At 45.0% G+C, this 19,435-nt stretch overlaps 1 protein-coding gene across 2 annotated transcripts; it reads left to right on the forward strand.

The window, feature by feature from the left end:
• Positions 1–36: 36 nt before the first annotated feature.
• NIT1 (nitrilase 1) lies at positions 37–18,678 on the forward strand. Of its 2 annotated transcripts, XM_029580635.1 has the most exons (8): positions 76–188; positions 9,591–9,657; positions 10,056–10,160; positions 10,479–10,721; positions 11,443–11,546; positions 14,375–14,508; positions 14,666–14,791; positions 16,310–18,678. In XM_029580635.1, the coding sequence occupies exons 3-8, from the start codon at positions 10,096–10,098 to the stop codon at positions 16,586–16,588; spliced, it is 951 nt and encodes a 316-aa protein (XP_029436495.1). In that variant the 5' UTR covers positions 76–188; positions 9,591–9,657; positions 10,056–10,095; the 3' UTR covers positions 16,589–18,678. The 2 variants fall into 2 exon arrangements, with proteins under 2 accessions (XP_029436494.1, XP_029436495.1); XM_029580634.1 differs by lacking the exon at positions 9,591–9,657 and having other exon boundaries at positions 37–188.
• The last annotated feature ends 757 nt before the right edge of the window (positions 18,679–19,435 follow it).

Genomic DNA, 19,435 nt, shown 5'->3' on the forward strand with positions numbered 1-19,435 from the left:
GTTGCGCGTGCGCCTTGCGAGTTGCCTTTGCTTCCGGTCTCGCGCGGATTAATAATATTGCGCATGCGCCTAGTTAGCTGTATAGCTGAAGTCTCCAGTGCAGGGCAGCAGTCTTTCCTGGGTGTGGATCGGACATGAGTTTTCTGGTTTTAAGCATCGCTGGGTTCAGATAAAGTAACTTGAGGGTGGTAAGAAGTATTTAAGCATTGTTATTGGAGATAGTGTTATAGATTGTTTTTTTTTAATGTCACGAGCATGGGGAGACAGGGCTGATCAGGAGAGGCTCCCCCTTCCTCAATCGCTGGAGGCAAGGGGGACTGGGCAGTTCCTTTTTCTTCACACCGGTGAATTGAGGAGGGGCCTTGCCATACAGACAGTACCTCTTGGCCCCAGAGATGGCAGGTGCCGCTAAAATTCCCCGTAGTCCTCCTGCTTCCAAATCTCATCCCTGAGCCCCCATCAGGCCCCACCCCCAGCACGCAGCTAATATCGCTGTCTCCTACTTGAAGGCTACATCTCTGCTTCCCTCCTCGGCGAGAGAACGAGGCTAGCTGGTGGGTCTAGTCTTTCTTATCCCGCGGTTGCTGGGAGGGGGCTCTTCTCCCTCCCCTGCCGGTCAGATCAGCTGATTGAAGGATGGGAGACTAGAGGAATCGGAGGCAGCAGGAGTAGGCTTGACCTGTTGGTCCCACTGTCCTGGCTGGGCTGTAGATGACGTGATGTTAACCAGTTATTTTCCCAGCATGGCCTATGCAGCAGGAAGGAGGAACAGTTGCTGCGTGGAAGAGGGTGTAATGACGATATCACACTAACTGGCGGGGACTTAGGTAGTGGCAAGGGACCCTTGCAAGTGGAGGCCTAGCACACTCACCTGAATTCTACAATATTAAGACAAAACTCTTCTTTTGAGCAACAATCACGTGACATAGGGGACATACATGGACTGTAAGGTTTAAAGATTAGAGAATACTCCATCTACCACTGAACAGCGCATGGAAAAGCATAGTAGAACTTATACAACGGGAATGACAAAATTAAAACATGGTCAATTGAACTCTAAGGAAGAATCATGAACTGCCACTAGATTTTTACAAAAATACTTAGAATAGTTGGTTTCTTAAATAATGGTTTGGTTCACATCTCTGAAGATCAAAGTTGGTGTGAAGTACTGTAAACATTTAACAGGTTGGAATTATGGATTGTATCAAAAGACCAGGAACATAATGTAAGAGACTTATCAAAATAGGCATAAATCATAGATGAAAGAAATGTGCCCATAAGTCATATTAACCACCAACAACCACAAGAAAATTGTGAACAAATTAAATAATGGACCACCTTGAATACTGTGTACAATTCTGGTCACCGCATCTCAAAAAAGATATAGTTGCGATGGAAAAGGTACAGAGAAGGGCAACCAAAATGATAAAGGGGATGGAACAGCTCCCCTATGAGGAAAGACTAAAGAGGTTAGGGCTGTTCAGCTTGGAGAAGAGACGGCTGAGGGGGGATATGATAGAGGTCTTTAAGATCATGAGAGGTCTTGAACGAGTAGATGTGACTCGGTTATTTTCACTTTCGAATAATAGAAGGACTAGGGGGCATTCCATGAAGTTAGCAAGTAACACATTTAAGACTAATTGGAGAAAATTCTTTTTCACTCAACGCACAATTAAACTCTGGAATTTGTTGCCAGAGGATGTGGTTACTGCAGTTAGTGTAGCTGGGTTCAAAAAAGGTTTGGATAAGTTCTTGGAGGAGAAGTCCATTAATGGCTATTAATCAATTTTACTTAGGGAATAGCCACTGCTATTAATTGCATCAGTAGCATGGGATCTTCTTAGTGTTTGGGTAATTGCCAGGTTCTTGTGGCCTGGTTTTGGCCTCTGTTGGAAACAGGATGCTGGGCTTGATGGACCCTTGGTCTGACCCAGCATGGCAATTTCTTATGTTCTTATGTTCATAATAAGCACTAAGGGTTACAAGACCTTCATCCGTCCAAACGTTTTAGAACCTATTGTGTGAAACTTTTTAGCCTTTTTTTTTTTTAGGATTTCAAGGGACACCTATGTTATTCCTATAAGTCATTACATAAAGTGATGTCTTTACATGATGCCAAAAATTATGCCTATGGGAAAAGTTGGTGTTTCGTTATCTTCCAAAGTGTAACTAGCACTCAATACAAGCAGGCTGATGCAATATCGGATCATGATTGAGCACCCGCTCTCTTAATGTGCACCGATCCATCTCTCTCAGGCACCTGATTATTTAAGTGGGCTGCTGCTGCAGAAAGGAGATGCTAGGGAAAATTTTGCGTTCCTAGCACCTCCTCAGCATCGGGCGCCCAGGAAAGGTGGCTGTCAGCGGGTTAGGAAAACAGACACTCACTATCAGGCCAATACAGTAAAGTGCTCTCTGGGTTTGGCTGCACGTTTTTGACGCACTAGCTTTACCCCTTATACAGTCGAAAACGTGCGTCCAACCCCCCCCCCCCCCCCCGAAACTAATAGCGCCCGCAACATGCAAATGCATATTGATGGCCCAATTAGTTATTCCCGCGCGATTCACTAAGTAAAATGTGCAGACAAGCTTCACATTTTACTTTCAGAAATTAGCTCCAGCCCAAAGGCAGGCGTTAGTTTCTCTGGGCACCGGGAAAGTGCACAGAAAAGCAGTAAAAACTGCTTTTCTGTGCACCCTCCGACTTAATATCATGGCGATATTAAGTCGGAGGACCCAAAAGTAAAAAATAAAAAATCAGCCAGCAGGTCTGAAGACGGATGCTCAATTATGCCGGCGTCCATTTTCCAAACCCATGGCTGTCAGCAGGTTTGAGAACTGACGCTGGAAAAATTGAGTGTCGGCTGTCAAACTCGCTGACAGCCGCCGTTCCTGTCAAAAAGGAGGCGCTAGGGACGTGCTAGTGTCCCTAGCGCCTCCTTTTACCGCGAGCCCTAATTTGCATAGGCCACCCTCCTGAATCGCGCACTCAGGAGAGTGGCCTATGTGTGCGCCGGGAGAGTGGGCACTCGCGGACTCTCCCGTGCGTTTGTCTATATCGGCCTGTTTATGAGCGTTCGTTTTCCTAACCTGACCATGCACTCTTTTTTTTTTTTTTGTTCTGACTAAATATTGCCACAATATTAAGTCGGAGGAACTACATAAAAGTATTTTCTGCTTTTCTGTAAACGTTTGGGCTGCTCAAGAATTAACGCCTGCTCTGGGGCAAGCGTTAATTTCTGAGAGTAAAAATGTGCACTTTTTTTTTTTTTGTGTCGGGGGGGGGGGAGGGGGAGTAATAGATAATAGCCTCATCAACATGAATTTACATGTGACGAGCGCTATTAGCTATGTGCTCAACTGGAAGTGCATTTTGGATGCATTGACCCTCGTTTTGCATCGAGGGGTTATGGGCGTGTGTCCAGTCGCGTGTTGGGCCATGCGCTGGCTGCAGCCCGAGGAAAGTGAAGGCATGGCTGTTCCCTTGCAGAAGGGTATAGGTTGTCTTTATGACGATTAGTTTATTCTGACACAGTTAAGGTGAGGATGGTTCTCAGGCACTGTTGGTGGGGAAATGAAGGGTTTTTTTTTTACTTTTAATTGCCATTTGATTTTATATTGATGTGATATTGTATTTTTAGGTTGACACCACTCTGATCAGGTCTGCTATAAGAATTTAGAAATACATTAAATATTGCTTTTTCAGCAAACACAAAGTGAGATAAATGTTGAGAGAAAGCAGATGTTACTAATAATTTACAAAGTTAAATAAAAATAAACCAACCAATCTTCAGGGTAAAGGAAGCAAAATTATAACTTTATTCCCTTTAACTTTGTCAAAACGGAATCCTCTTGTATTTGTGCAATAAAGGCATTGATTCAAATAATGTGGATCAGCTCTTCATGGGCTTTGACTGAATTTAGCTGAGAGAGGAAATCTTTTTCAACTATTGCCACTCCATCTCCTACTAAAAAAAGATCTTTTTCTAACTATCAAATGACTTTGTCCGTCAGTCTCTGTGGCATTCAAGGTTCACGGAACTCTTTACCAACTCTGTCAATAATTATCTTTGCTATACTCTGCCCCACAAAACTTCAGAAGTGCTTCTGTTACACTCAGCCGTTTGCCTTTTGTAACTGACGCCAGCAGCGATCATTTATTACATTTTGTTCTTGGCGCATCTGTTCTCTCATAAATCAAACTGTTTCATTTGTCATTGGTTCTCTTCAAACCTAAAAACAGGGCTCTCCTCTTCACAACTTTCGTCTCTCATTTTGTAATCTTTGATGAATAATACAGACTTGTAGATGAGAAAATATATATCCGGTGGGCCTGGCTGGCCCATGCCCTCCCCTCCCTCCCCCCTTAGAGTCAGACGCACCCAAGGATCCGTTTCTTGCAGGAAAAGGGGGGTTGCCTGGGGTGCTCCTCCCATATCTACCGGTATCTACCCTAGTGTCTGCGGTTGCAGGGAAGATCTTCTAGATGCTGAGCTCCATCCTCTCGTGCGTGGTTCTTCTGTGTGAACCACACAGCGCTCGTTCTCTGGGACCCTGCACGCCTCAAACAGGAGAGCGTTGAACCACATTGGGGGGAGCGGGGGGCAGGGAGCACACTGGGACATAAGAAACTGCCATGCTGGGTCAGACTGACGGAGATGGGTGCAGAATTTTCGGGATGCACCTCCTGGTCCCGACACGGCGGATGCAGATCGCGTGGAGGCGTCGGTCGCAAATGTAGCGGATGCGCCGTACGACTTGGTACGTTCGCTCTCGCGTGTCATGAGTTCGGCAGTCGCAGCCAGACGGTTACTTTGGCTCCGTCACTGGTTGGCGGATGTTTCTTCTAAGGCCCGGTTAGGTTCTTTGCCTTTCAGGGGTTTTCTCTTGTTTGGGGAGCAGCTAGAACGGCTCATCAAGCAGATGAGTGAGACAAAGGTACATAAGCTGCCGGAGGACAAGCCAAGGAATCGCCCGGCATTTCAATCCAGATCCCGTGGGTCCAGCAAGCCCAGCATCCTGTTTCCAACAGTGGCCTATCCAGGCTGCAAGTACCCAAACATTAAATAGATCCCATGCTATCAATGTAGGAATTGCTTGTTTTATTGTGTGTAGTACTGTATTCCACCCTGGACAAATCTTCTATTTGGAAGATGCGGAATGTTTTTAAATGTAAAAAAATAAATAAATGATGCCAGTAATAGCAGTGGCTATTCCCTGAGTCAACTTGATTAATAGTAATTTATGGACTTCTCCAATAACATAGCCAAATCCTTTTTAAACCCAGTTACACTAAATGCTGTAACCACATCCCCTGGAAACAAATTCCAGAGCTTAATTGTTCATTGAGTGAAAAATAATTTTCTACAATTTGTTTTAAATGTGCTACTTGCTAACTTCATGAAGTGCCCCCTGTTCCTTCTATTATCTGAAAGTGTAAATAACCGATTTCACATCTGCTCGTTCAAGACCTCTCATGATCTTAAAAACCTCTATCATATCCCCCCTCAGCCGTCTCTTCTCCAAGCTGAACAGCCCTAACCTCTTCAGCCTTTCCTCATAGCGGAGCTGTTTCATGCCCCTTTATCATTTTGGTCGCCCTTCTCTGTAAGTCTCTAGTGCAAATATATCTTTTTTTTTTGAGATGCGGCGACCAGAATTGCACACAGTATTCAAGGTGTGGTCTCACCATGGAGTGATATAGAGGCATTATGACATCTACCATTTTATTCACCCTTCTCTTCGTAATATTTCCTATCATTCTGTTTGCTTTTTTGACTGCTGCAGCACACTGAGCCGACGATTTTAAAGTATTATCCACTATGATGCCTAGATCTTTTTCCTGGGTGGTAGCTCCAAATATGGAACCTAACATCGTGTAGCAAGGGTTATTTTTCCCTATATGCATCACCTTGCACTTATCCACATTAAATTTCATCTGCAATTTGGATGCTCAAACTTTCAGTCTCACAAGGTGGTTCTGCAATTTATCACAATCCGCTTGTGATTTAACTATTCTGAATAATTTTGTGTTGTGCAAATTTGATCACCTCGCTCTTGTTCCTTTCCAGATCATTTATAAATATATTGAAAAGCACCAGTTTAAATACAGATCCCTAAGGCACTCCACTGAAAAAAAACTAACAATTTAATCTTAGTCTCTATTTCTTGTCTTTTAACCAGTTTGCAATCCACAAAAGGACATTGCCTTGTATCCCATGACTTTTTAGTTTTCTTAGAAGCCTATCATGAGGAACCTTGTCAAATGCATTCTGAAAATCCCAATACATTACATCTACTGGTTCTCCTTTATCCACATGTTTATTGACCCGTTCAAAAAAATATAGCAGATTTGAGACAAGACTTCCTTTGGGTAAATCCATGCTGGCTGTGTCCCATTAAACCATGTCTTTCTATAATGTCTGTGATTTTACTCTTTATAACAGTTTCAGTGATTATTCCCAGCACTGAAGTCAGGCTCACTGGTCTATAATTATCTGGATCACCCCAAAGCCCTTTTTAAATATCTGGGTTACATTGGCCACCTTCCACTTTTCAGGTACAATGGACAATTTTAATGATAGTTTTCAGACCTATTAGTAATTATTTGTAATTTAATTTTTCAGTTCTTTCAGAACCTTGGGATGCATACCATCCGGTCCAGATGATTTGCTACTCTTAGTTTGTCAGTCTGGCCTACTACATCTTCCAAGTTCACCGTGACTGGGTTCAGTTCAGCCAAATCATCACCCTTGAAAACCATCTCCAGAACTGGTATCTCCCCAACATCCTCATCAGTAAACACAGAAGAATTCATTTAGTCTTTCTGCAATGGCCTTATCTTCCCTAAGAGCCCCTTTAACCCCTCGATCATCTAACGGTCCAACTGACTCCCTCACAGGTTTCCTGCTTCGGATATATTTTGAAAAGTTGTTTTTTTTTATTATGAGTTTTTGCCTCTATGGCCAACTTCATTTCAAATTCTCTTAGCCTGTCTTATCAGTATTTTACACTTAACTTGACAATGCTTATGTTTTATTCTATTCAGCATCAGCCGTTTTAGCACTCTACTGTAATCATTTTGACGTTCTCATGTATAACAAACACCTCATAATCCTTTTAATCAATAACAATTTTAATATATCCCAAAAATCTTTTTATCATATATTATATATTATTCTAAAAATACTTAGCTCCCACTGTAGCGTTCCAAACACTGCCCAACATGGACCATGTTTCGGCTGTCACCAGCCTTCGTCGGGGGACACCTTGTATGTGCAAATCATCAAGACGCCTTGCCTAATATTTCATTCATCTGTAACAGGATTATGAGGTGTTTGTTATACATGAGAACGTCAAATGATTACAGTGCCAAAATGGCTGATGCTGTTTGTGGCCCATTGCGTGGCGAGAGACAGTGGATTAAAATCAATTGCACTGGTGTCTGATGATCATGTTCTCTTATTTAAATAATTGTTGATTTTTTTTCTATAACAAGTGATTTGTTTCCTCTCTCTTGTTTGGACATTATAGTAAAAGAAACATTTACTGGCACTGGAGAAGATTGCTTAAAAATGTATAACCAGAAAACCATAAACCTTTCCCTTTTTCACAGTTCTAGCAAATTGAAAAGCAGTTCCTCCAATCCTCATCTAAATTCTGGCTCGAGCATTAGCTTATGCTTCGGTTCAAGCTCACGTGATTGCCAAATCCATTGACTCAAATTGCAGGAGGAATGAGTAATCTATGGTGCCTTCTGGTGCTCCAGATGCATCCAGCAATCAGCTTGCCTCATGGTAATAATGTCATGAAAACGTTGCCAAAAGGAAATAGAAATTCCCTTTCTATTCCCCAAAAAATCCCAACAGATCTTCCGATTATTCCCTGTAGCTCAGTTTGCCTAATAATAATTACAATATAAGCAACTATCCTAGTACTATTCAGCTAGCTGGAAATAATTTTTAAGATAACTCTCTTTGATTTTATTTTGCCCTTTCTACAAAACAACACAAGACAATATTTTGTTTTAGTTCCTTGCACTCAAGACTCATCTCTACTCTGATAAGGGATTTCTGGACATGTTGATGCACTAAAAAAAACCAACCTCCTACAGAAAAACTCCTTTTCCCCCCATTTTTTTTTTCTCAGCCCAAAACCAGAATGCAGGTAATGTATTACCTCCTGACTGTCTGCTTGTCTCTAAAACAAAGACAGACCTCTGCTTTTAGTTGTAATTAGTTAAGACATCTCATAGGTATTTGGTCTCCTGCCGCTTATTGGCTTCAAAGAGATGTATTGATAACTAAGCTCTGATGCAAAGCACGGCTGTTTCAGAGGCAGATAATTTTATATCTCCCCCCTAACAAATAGGGGTACATGTAAAAAAAAAAAAAAAAAAGTGCGAGCGCGTCCTTTTGTTCGCGTACCAGGCGCAAACAAAAGTGCGCCGGATTTATCGCGCATATCTTTTAAAATGCGTGGTCGGCGTGCGCAAGTGTGCACTTTGCGCGCCCCGAGCCCGTGCACTTTGCGCGCTGCCCATTCCCTCTGCCTCCCCCCACCTTCCCCTCCCTTCCCCTCCCTAAACCCCTCCTACCTTTATCGCAAAAGTTACGCCTGCCCGAAGCAGGCGTAACTCGTGCGCGCCATCACCCAACCCGGAGGCCTCGGCCACACCCCCCGACAAGCCCCCTAGCAAAGCCCCGGCACTTACGCGCGGCCCGGGGCTTGCGCGCGCCGCCGATCCTATGCAAAATAGGCTCGGCGTGCGCAGGGGTTTTTTTTAAGGGTTACGCGAGTAACCCTTTTAAAATCCGCCCCATAGTGTTCACATGGTGTCACTGTTGGCCAGAAAATGGCTTCCAGCCAATGTGATCACTCAGTTCTGAGTCTGAATTTACCAGGCAACAAGTTTCTTTCCTCTATACTTCAAGGAAGAATACTGGCCTCAGTATACCACCATAAACAAAAATGGCTTACACTTTTGTCTTCCAAAATCACATTTGTTCTGCTCTACAATTTGGCATTTCCTGATATCAAAAGAAGTGGATAGAAGCTGTCTCCTTTTGTTACTTTGAATTACACCTTAGCTAAGAAGGGGGGAAAAAAAACCTATTTAAATTAATAAACGTGCCTAAGCAATCGACTTATACTTAGCTGATGATGCTATCCAACACAATGCATTCTTTGCACAAATTCCTACCTTTTACCTCTGTCTATTGTAACCAGAGTGGAATTACATTTATGCATCTTTTTTTTATAGCCCCCTTGCTCAGTAATGAAAGAAGTCTATTTATAGTTCAGACCTCCTTATCTTAAATTAAGATGTTCCCAGGTCTCCAGCCTTCAAGGTCAGAGCACTGGTATTTATCTCTTTGACTCGCAGAGGCCTGGAACTGTACCATTTTCTATCAGTTTTGCGTTTTGGAGAGGGAGGAAGAGACAGACTTGGTCTAAAAAGTCAGAAATTCCAGCCATTGCCATCAGGAGAGACCTCAGGAATGTTCCGGTGTGTCTTGGGTTGCATTTCTTTATATAAGTAAACAGCACAAAATCTTTCATAGAACATCATTTATTTTTATTTATTCTAGTAACAAGACTTCTGCTGCAGTTCAAATGAGGCGAAAAGCCTGAGAATAAAATTTTGCCCTCTTAACAGTAAGAATTCAGGGAACATTTTAACCGGAGTTTGCTTGCTTGAGGTGCTTCTATGAATTGTTTGCATTTCTATAGCTTTGTTCTGTTTTGTGTGCATGGGAGCAATGCTGAATACATCTGTGCTCTTTTTATTATTTTTTTTAAGCACACAACTGTTAATATATTATTTGAGCTGGAAAATGTGGGGGTGGTCCTGTAAGAGGTTCACCAACAATGCACGTAACGTATTGTAAGAGATTGTGTTTTTTTTACTAGCCATGTTTCACGCTGCAGTTGTCATTGACTTTTGGACGCATTCACATATTCTTGGGTGCCTTAATATTTGGAAGACGCTCGGCGATTCTTGCATTTTTTTTTTTTTTTCACCAGTTCACTGTTCTGTGTCCCTTCTGTCCTAGGCTAGGCACAAGGACCCAGAATCTTATCCAGGTCTTGGACATGCTCTTTTATCGAGCCGCAGCAGGGTGGCTAACAAGGGTCCGAGGTCCTACAATCCGCTGCAGGTATCTTAACATCAGTGTGCAGTTTCCCTGTAAAGCCATAGTCCCTTCACTCAGTTGCCCACGAGCATAATATCAGTTCTATTGCAAGTAAACCTCAGACAAACGCAGTTCCAATCAACAACCATAAAGCAGTTAGAAATATTAACAATTAAACCAATGTAGCCCTCTCTAGAATGGCTGGGGATATTTGCTTCCTGTTCCTGCTGCCTCTCTCTTAGTTCTGTTTTGTGAAGGGCACCCTAATGCTTTGGTTTACATGTTTTCCCGCTAGCAAGGCGCACGGTACTTACTGGATATAACCTTTCTCTTCTCCTGAAGGATTAGAGCCATGTCCGTCCTGCCCAGCCCGCTCATTGCCGTCTGTCAGATGACCTCCACGTCAGACAAGGATCAGAATTTTGCCACCTGCTCCCGATTAGTAAGGGAGGCAGTGTCCCGCAGTGCCTGCATGGTCTTTCTTCCAGAGGCCTTTGATTTCATTGGCAGCAACACAGAGGAGACCCTGAGCCAGGCTGAAACCCTTCAGGGAGATCTCATCGAACGCTACAGCGGCCTGGCCAGGTAAGACTTGAAAGAGAACCAACAGCTGACCCTGTCTTAGACTTTATGACCAACTCTGAGTTTGACTCCCTCCCTTCTCTTACACTTTTGGTACCTGTAGTGCTGATTGTAAGAAGTAGGACTACAAATCAAACTATACACTTGATCTGCAAAAAAATTACTAAATATTACCTTTTGATGCTCCAAGTTTTCCTTTGTAAATACCCTGATAATCAAAATCTTAAAGTGTTGTCCTTTATAGTAATCCTTGTAGTGTTTCTGGTGTAATTGCTGTGTGTTAATATCCCAAATATTGTTTATCACAAACACGTCTATTGTCTCCCACTGTTCGTTCCAGCGTAGGACCTATTTAACCCCAAGTTATAAAATCTTAGGAGCAGAACAACCATACTAAATTGGACCAAAGATCATCCTGGTCCAGCATCCTGTCTCCGGTGTGAAGCAAAGGTTGCTTAGAAAAAAAAAATAGGGCATGTGTAGAGTTATTAATGTACAGTCATGATTTAGAGTAGCGCTTCTCAGCCTAGTCAGATTTTCAGGATACCCACAATGAATATGCATGAGAGATCTGCATACCCTGGAAGTAGTGCAAGCAGATCTCTCATGCATATTCATTGTGGATATCCTGAGTGGCTCGGCGTGCCTTGAGGCCTGAGTTGAGAAGCACTGGTTTAGAGATGACCTGACCCCAGGGTGATTTCCTTGCTTTTTAATTGTGCAGGGAGTGTGGAGTCTGGCTTTCGCTGGGAGGGTTCCATGAGAGAGGCAGTGACTGGGAAAATGACAAGAGGATCTACAACTCCCATCTCATCCTTGACAGCAAAGGTAGGGTCTTAGCCTCCAGCTGTCTCTGATCTATTCCCTGCTTATTCATTGAATCTTAATGGGGGAATCTGTTCAAAGGCGAATGCCAAAAAAACAGGACTTGGCAGGTAGGTGGATGCCATTATCAGCAGTAGTCATTCTTTTTCGGGTGGGAGTTGTACCTTTTGGTTGCCAGTAGACTTGGCCATGAAGCCTTCTTGGGCGTTTGTGTAAGGAAACAGAAGAAAAAAACCATGGAAAAATGAGGCCTTATCTATTAACTTCCATCTCTTGAATCCTGCTAGACCAGTCCAGCTGTGTGGGTTTGTGCCACCTTTCTGGAGGATGGAAACAGAATTGCTGCTATAAGGAGTGGTGCAGATGAGGCACTTGCTAATATCCTTATGTCAAACGAGAATGGAGAAGAAAACCCCCTAAGAAAAAGAATAGGAAAAAAACAGAAACTTGAAATGGTAGCAATGTGAAAGCAATGCCCTTCACAAAATCCAACTAGGGATTAAAAGGGGAGAAGCGAGAAACGGCCAGAATTAGATGCGAGAATCCTCGGATTCTTTTCATTGAGAGGAGCTCGCATGTAGGAACAAACAAATGACAACGACTGAGTTGCTGAAAGGGTTCTGGACAGGTCTAGCCAGATTTAAGGAAAGTAAGTTAACAGGTGGGACTAGATTTCCCCTTCCTTATTCGCTAGACCAGTGCAGACTTGTGGGAAGTATCCATGTCCATTCTAACAATGTCACTTCACCCTCCGTTGCCTCAGGTATGAGCCCTCTGGGGACAGGGAAATACCTACAGTACCTGAATGTAATCCGCTTTGAAATGCTTAAAAAAAAAAGTGCAAAAAGCAGAATATAAAAATCTACCATGGGAGATGGCCCTAAAAGCATCTCCCATGCCTTGCATATATAATGTGTAATGTTTAGTGAACAAATGTAAGGAAGACCATGTGGCTGCCTCACACGTCCTCTGGAGCAATCGGTGTAGACTCTGCCCAAGACGAAACTTAAGCTCTCATTGAATGAGCACAAAGCTCCTCCAGAACTTGTAGGCCCTTCAGCAAATGTGCTACCACTGTCTCCTGGATCCGCTTGGACGGTGATTGTTTTAGAAGCTGCCTCTCCCTTGCGAGGCCCATCAATCGCCACAAACAGTTTATCAGGTTTTCTGAAGGGATTGGTTACCTTTAAATCCCTCGGAAGAGTTCAGTGAACATCCAAGAAAGAGAGAGCCCTGCCTTTACCCTGCCATTCCCCCTTTAAATGAGAAAGTGGTACGACCTTGGACGAAAAAAGCCAGGTAGGGATCTCTGCAAGGTAAAGCCCGTAAGTCTGAAATATGCCTAATTGAACGTGTGACCACTAGAGCGATTGTCTTCAAGGGAATTGGTCAAGAGAGAGAGATTTCAGAGGTTAGAAGGGAGGATCCATGAGAATGTTCAGACTCAGCTTTAAGTTTCATTGGGGATCCGGGGCCCTACGAAGGGGATGAATACGCTTAACTCCCTGCAGGAAATGGCCACATCCTGGTGGAAAGCCACTACCTCTTTAACATGAGCCCTCAGGGAATGAGGGGCTTAAGCCCCCTTGTCCAAACCGGTTTGCGAGAAGGCCAGAATAGTCCGGAGGTCTGCTCGCCAAGGCAAAATGGACAGGCAAACCTCAAAAAGATCCCAGACCCAAACGTAAGCCAACGACGTGGAGTTCTTGTGTAGAAATTACAGCTGAAGAACACCCTGTCCCTTTCAAGAGCCAAGGCAGAATGGAGTCGGATCCTCCATCAGAACTAGGTCTTGGATTAACAAGACTACAAATGATGGGAAGACGGAGAGGAACACTTGGGGAGTCCCAGGACTACTAGCCCTGGGAGCATAAACAAGAAATTTGCTCTACCAGGAAATAAAGACCTGGGAGCTGAGAAATCCTGCTGCATCAGTCCAGCCCTCGCCACCATAGGCTGGAGATGGAATTACCGGCAAATGCATTGTCTGCACTACTTACAGTAGTAGTGATGTCCCTAGAAAAGTGGCGATATAAATCCATGCATCTGGCCTGCTCTTAACAGATAAGGAAACTACAATTTAATGTATTTATAGAGAGATTCTTATGGGATTGGTGGCACCTGGGCCTGTGGTTATTCCTGCATTGTAGAGTGGGGCTTCCCCAACCTGTCCTGGGGACCCTACAGCCAGTCGGGCTTTCAGGATCTCCACCATGATTATGCAAACTTCTCTCATGCATATTCATGGTGGATATATCCTGAAAACCCTGATTGGCTGTGGGGGTCCCCAGGACAGGTTGGGGGAAGCCCGGTCGTAGAGTCTCCAAGCAGCAGTAGGTAGGGGTTGGTAGCCATCATCGTCTCTCTCGTCACGTCCAGGACTTGCTCAGCTCAGTTGCCTCTCAGTCACTGAATAGTGCATTTTGTGTAGAACGGGTTTAATGATCTAGGTCGGGTGCCCAGTGCAGCTGGGCTCAGTTGGCATCGGAGACCCTAGAGGCCAAGCTGAGTTTTTTAGAGGCATCACCCAGTGCCCTGGATTTACGTAACAGATTCTGTGTCAGAGTGCACCTGAGCTAGCCCGGAGGAGCATAGTATGACGTCTCTGCCACCACTCATTTCTGTGGCCTAAGGCCGGCGGGAGTAATGGGGCGATTTTTCCTCCTCTAGGGTGCAAACTGGAACAAAACTGCTGAAAGCCAGAGACCGAGCAACTGCAAGATGAAGGCTTTGAACTGAGGTTGTGACAGGGAAGGGCAGGAAGGAGCAGCTTGTGCAGAAGTAGAAAAGGAAGCCGAGCTTGACAGGTTTCTGTGTTTTGGTGTCTGCAGGGTCTGTTGTATCCGTCTACCGGAAAACTCATCTCTTCGATGTGGAGCTAAAAGGCCAAGTTTCCCTGAAGGAAAGCAAATTTACAATCCCAGGGCCAGTGATTGTCCCTCCTATCAGCACGCCGGTTGGAAAGGTGAGCAGGGGCTCCGCTAGAGCGAGCCACAACTTGTACCGTAACAGCGTCTCAGTGCGAGCTGCCTGCACCCTGGCACTCGGGTCCGGTGCCGTTCCCAGGCTTTGGTGTGACGCTGGATAACTGATTTCCCTGTGCTCTGTTCCCTGACGCCCAGGTCGGGTTGCAGGTGTGCTACGACCTGCGTTTCCCAGAAATCTCTCTGGCACTGGCTCAGGAAGAGGCCGAGCTCCTTACCTTCCCATCAGCCTTCACGCTCACCACCGGGCTGGCACACTGGGAGGTGAGTGACTGCATTTGTTTCCATGGCCTTCAGCCAAGGGGGTACTTCATACCTGCCTAGCCTTGGATTTTGAGCTGGGAGGTTTTTGTTTAAAAGTGCACCAGCGTGTGCTAGCGATGCTACTGAAGCACATCTTGTGGGGAGCCTGGTGGCTCAGTGCCAGTGCCGAGGGGCTCAGGTCTTTCACTTCGTAGGTCGGCCAGAGCTGGGGATACCGCTTAGGCAGTGTTCATAGCCCTCGGAGAGGAGCGAGTCCCCGTCGCTGTGTACTGGCAATGCCTTAGTGGCCAGATTTAGGGCTCAGGATTACAGGGTTCCAGAAGACCCCCCCATTGAGGACCTTCCCCCTGCAATGGTCAGACAAAAAAAAAAAAGTTGGGAGGGAATACAAGAGAGGCTAAAATCCCAAGCTCGTCACGAGTGACTGCCCATGGCACCATTTCCCAGCCTTGTAGCCAGAGAGGCAGAAGAGCTATCGGGTGCAAAAAAAAACTATAATAAAAGCCGCAGCAGCAGCATGCCACTGCTAAAGCAGAATGGCCAAGAGTCATTTGAAAATGCCACTAACAGCAGAGACGAGTGCCATGCACTCAGCTGGGGTTCATAGAACTTGGAAACATTGAGCGTTGGCCCATGAGGATCTTAAGGTCCAAGCAGACTGCCCTGCTTCAGTTCTGCTTCCCCATCACCTGTGCAGCTGCCCACGGAGGCCGGGACCCATAGGAGTGAGTGAGTGGCTGATTTTGGGACGTGGTTACGATGCGTGCACGGGGTCAGCCTCTCGCTCTGCACGTATTCCCTCCATGCCTGCTCGCATTCTGTGCGCGCAGGGACGTAGGCACAGAGCGTGGATTTTTTTTTTTTCTCTGCCTTGTTCGTGCAACTTGCACCTCTGCACTCCGCAGACCTTGAGCCAGATCAACGTCACCCATACACACACTTCCTTTTCTAGGCAGGGGAGGGTTACAGTTGGGTAAATTAAGGGTGGGAGATACATTTGGCACCTTTTTGTTTTTCAGTTTTTATTTTTCCTGGAAAGCAGTTTATTATAACAAAAATGAAAAAAATATCAGTGGAAAAAGTCATTTTGCCCCCATGGATTTCTCTCTCATTTGTTTTAACAATATTTATTATCATTTTCAGGAAAAACAAAATAAAAATGGAAATCTAAGGTCCCTAGGAATAAAACATCTTGCCCAAAGGTCAGCTAGAGAGCCAGGAGCAGAGAAGAGGGTAAAACGATTTGTCCTAATGTCTCCTAGAGTCCGGAGCAGAGCTGGCCTTAGAACAGAGGCCCAAGTTTACAGAGCGTTAGTGGGAAAGCAAAGTTTTCAACTCTTTTCTCAGATTCTAAATCCAGGTCAGCCCCATAAAAACTTCCTTCTCGGCGGGTAGATCCCATCTGATGCTATGTTAAAGGAATGAGATGTGACTGATGTGGTCAGTCTGCATGATGGTGTCTTGAACACATAAATGGTGCAATGGCCATGACGCTTTGCTCTCGCTCTTGCCTCTTAGGTGCTGCTCCGAGCTCGGGCCATCGAGACCCAGTGCTATGTGGTGGCCGCAGCGCAGACCGGCCGACACAACGAGCGCCGCGCCTCCTTTGGCCACGCGATGGTGGTGGACCCTTGGGGCTGCGTGGTAGCGCAGTGCCCCGAGGGCACCGGCCTTTGCTACGCCCAGATTGACCTGCAGTACCTCCGCCGCATCCGCCAGGAGATGCCCGTCATGCTGCACCGTAGGGTGGACCTGTACGGCAAGGTCGCCGCTGTGAAGGCAACGCCGAGCCAGTGAGATCGTCCATCCCTGGGAGGATCTACCAGTGCAATGAGGCGGCATCTGCGGTGGCGGCAGTCGGGCGAGGAGCAGGAAGTGGGTTCAGGTTGAGTCCTAAGAAGGACTGCAGAAGAGACTTTTACGATAGAAAAAAAAAATTGTCAGGATGGGTCTTAAGAAAGGAAGGATTGGTTTGGTTTCAAACCAGGCTCTGATCGTCCCTGTTAAAAGCTCTGCTTAAAAAAAACCATAATAATAATAATGTTTAAAGCAATATTACCAGGGAGGGAAAAGCACTTTAAAAATAAGACCATGAAAAGAGACAGAAAAGAGTGGTTCTGTTTCTCAAGAATAACTCTTGTGTGTATCAGTGAGTGAGGCTACAGCTGGGGTCCAACCCCTCCCTGCAGTCTGAACTGGGAGCAGAAGGCATCGCTCTGTTAACGTTTCCTCCTGGAGATGGCACTGCAGCGAGCACATCTCCCCGCTATTAGCAGCGAAGAGACCCATTTCAATCGGCACTTTACAGGAAAAAAAAAAAATTGCTGTACTCAGCTTCCAGGCCACAACTAATTTAAAACTTGAATCTAAAAATATGAAGCCCCTGGATTGGCCATGTAGTGTTAATGATAAATATGCACCGTGAGGGACGGATTCCACTATCCCACTTGAAAGAGAATTTTTTTTTTTTTTAAATAAAATCCATGAAAATCAAGGATAAAGTAAAAGCAAGTGATGTTTAAACATAGTGGTGTTTTGGTCGCATGCCTAGAAGGGTTGCACAGAGCCCAGCCATCTTTGATTTGGACAGAAATGAATTGGAAGCCAAGGCACTGCCAAGCAGGCCCTTATTATTAGGCATGCAGCCCTGCGTCGGTCACCTTCCCCATTTACAGTTAACTAAATGGAGCCACCGAAAGATAATGTGACTTACCTAGCCCACGAGGTCAGCGGTAAAGCAGGACTTGAAGGCGAGTCTCGGAAGCTCGGTCCTTACCACTAGGCCTCATTCACCACACGGGGGGGGGGGGGGGGCTACACCCACTAATGCATCCCAATGTAATATGAAACACTAGACTGGAGAGTAGGGAAAGTCATCACGCGCACAGGGCTTGAACTTAACTCCTCTGAAGGAGGAACGCCTGAACCAGAGAAGCTCTCGTACTACATCATTTTAAGATTATTCTTTATCTTGATCCGATACATCGTCTTGCAGCCAGCAAAGAACATTGCTCCTGGATCAGCAGGGTACGAGAGCTCTCAGTTAAATAAATAATCCCTAGTGTTTAAAGAATCATTTTTAACCATCTTTAAGCAATCCCCTGACCACAGGAGTAACAGAATATTCCTCTGAGCGTGGGGGCACAGCCCATCTGTTAGTACAAGTTCTCAACACGGACCATGCATGCAGTGAAGTACCTTTTAACTGGGGTACTGCTGTATCTACCCATTTTTTTTCTGAAGCAACAAGAAGATAAGGCAAGTAAAATATTAATAAAAGGCAACAGCTTGGGGGTAAAACTATGAGACTAAGAGATGGTGCCAGCAAAAGGGCATGGTAGGAGAGCTGGCTGCATACCAGAGCTGGGAAAAAAAATCACGGGAGCCAGGTCATCTGCATGATCAGTGTGGACCTTCAACTCCAAGGCAAGTTTGAACCTCTACCTTTTGGCTGGTTTCAGATAGCTTAAACCCTGAACGGCAGCAGACTGATTTTCAACCCAAGGGAGCCTCTGCGCGCTGGGCTTAAAGAGCTCAAGGGCATCACTGATTGTGCTTTATTGATGCTGGAAAAATTCCTTTTTCACTGCATATCTCTCTGTACTCTTGAGCCCCAGTTAGCAGAGGAAATGTACAATCATAGGCTGACCACGAGGGACATTTTACTTTTAGTTCTGCGCCATCTGGTGGATGTTTGGTGAATAACACTTTATTTTATTCCACCCAGAACATATCTAGCGACCATCAGGCTAGAATTTCATCTACTGTTTCACTGTTGCTGACCTCAAGCAGTCAGAATAGAATATCACAATTTATCTTGTTATACTGTAAGCACTTTGTGTTTCGTATGGACATATTCTGTAAATAAATCTTCCGGTTTACTTATACACTGTGTAAGAGATTTTACTAGTTGTAAAAGCCTGTGCAGAAGGAGCTGGGGTGTCCTGTGGGGGAGAGTTAGATTTCCATACAGAGAAGGGTGGAGCTGGAGAGTACGGGGAAGGAGAGGGGCAGAGCTTAATTTGCATAGCAACTTTCTTCTTAGTTACTCCTCTTTATATAATAGACGCCAGGTAGCCCATCTGTCTGACCTCGCAAAACAGGCAGGGAGCTTGCACGTCTTAAATGTTTCCTTTGGAGCAGTAGCTCTAGTGCGCTTGCTGCGAGGAGCAAAATGAGTGGAGGCAAACCTGGTGTGGTCACTCTGAGATCGCTGTAAGTAGCAGGGTAAGAATAATGTATATGCGCTCTCTCCTGCGCTCTTCTCCCCCCCTACTACTCTGCTTCCCAACTCTCTGCCGGAGGCACATCTAACCGGTCTGGTTTTCAGGATATCCATAACAAATATTGACAAGCTACGATTTGCCTACATTGGAGATCCAGTGAAAAAGGGGGGGCAGCAGACATTACCAGCTGCAGACCTGTGGGGATGCTGAGAAAACTGGCGAGGAGTGAGATAAGAGAAAGCAGGAGTGCAACAGGGTGACACTGGTAATAAAATAAAATTATAGAAAGTGATAATTACCATTTGCCCACATGTAATTTTGAAACACTGCATAGATGCATGTTGTTTGATACAGAAGTCAAGTGACAGTAAATAGGCACAAAACTGGTAAGACTCCCATACAATATCCTCCAAACTCA

This window comes from Rhinatrema bivittatum, chromosome 16, assembly GCF_901001135.1.
Source record: "Rhinatrema bivittatum chromosome 16, aRhiBiv1.1, whole genome shotgun sequence".
Lineage (NCBI taxonomy): Eukaryota > Metazoa > Chordata > Amphibia > Gymnophiona > Rhinatrematidae > Rhinatrema > Rhinatrema bivittatum.

Bases quoted from the DNA above. Each gene is read 5' to 3' on its own strand.
- NIT1 (XM_029580634.1), top strand. From the start codon at position 10,096: ATGCTCTTTTATCGAGCCGCAGCAGGGTGGCTAACAAGGGTCCGAGGT. The intron at 10,161-10,478 runs GTATCTTAACAT...CTTCTCCTGAAG, and splicing joins GGTCCTACAATCCGCTGCAG to GATTAGAGCCATGTCCGTCC. The intron at 11,547-14,374 runs GTAGGGTCTTAG...TGGTGTCTGCAG, and splicing joins TCTCATCCTTGACAGCAAAG to GGTCTGTTGTATCCGTCTAC.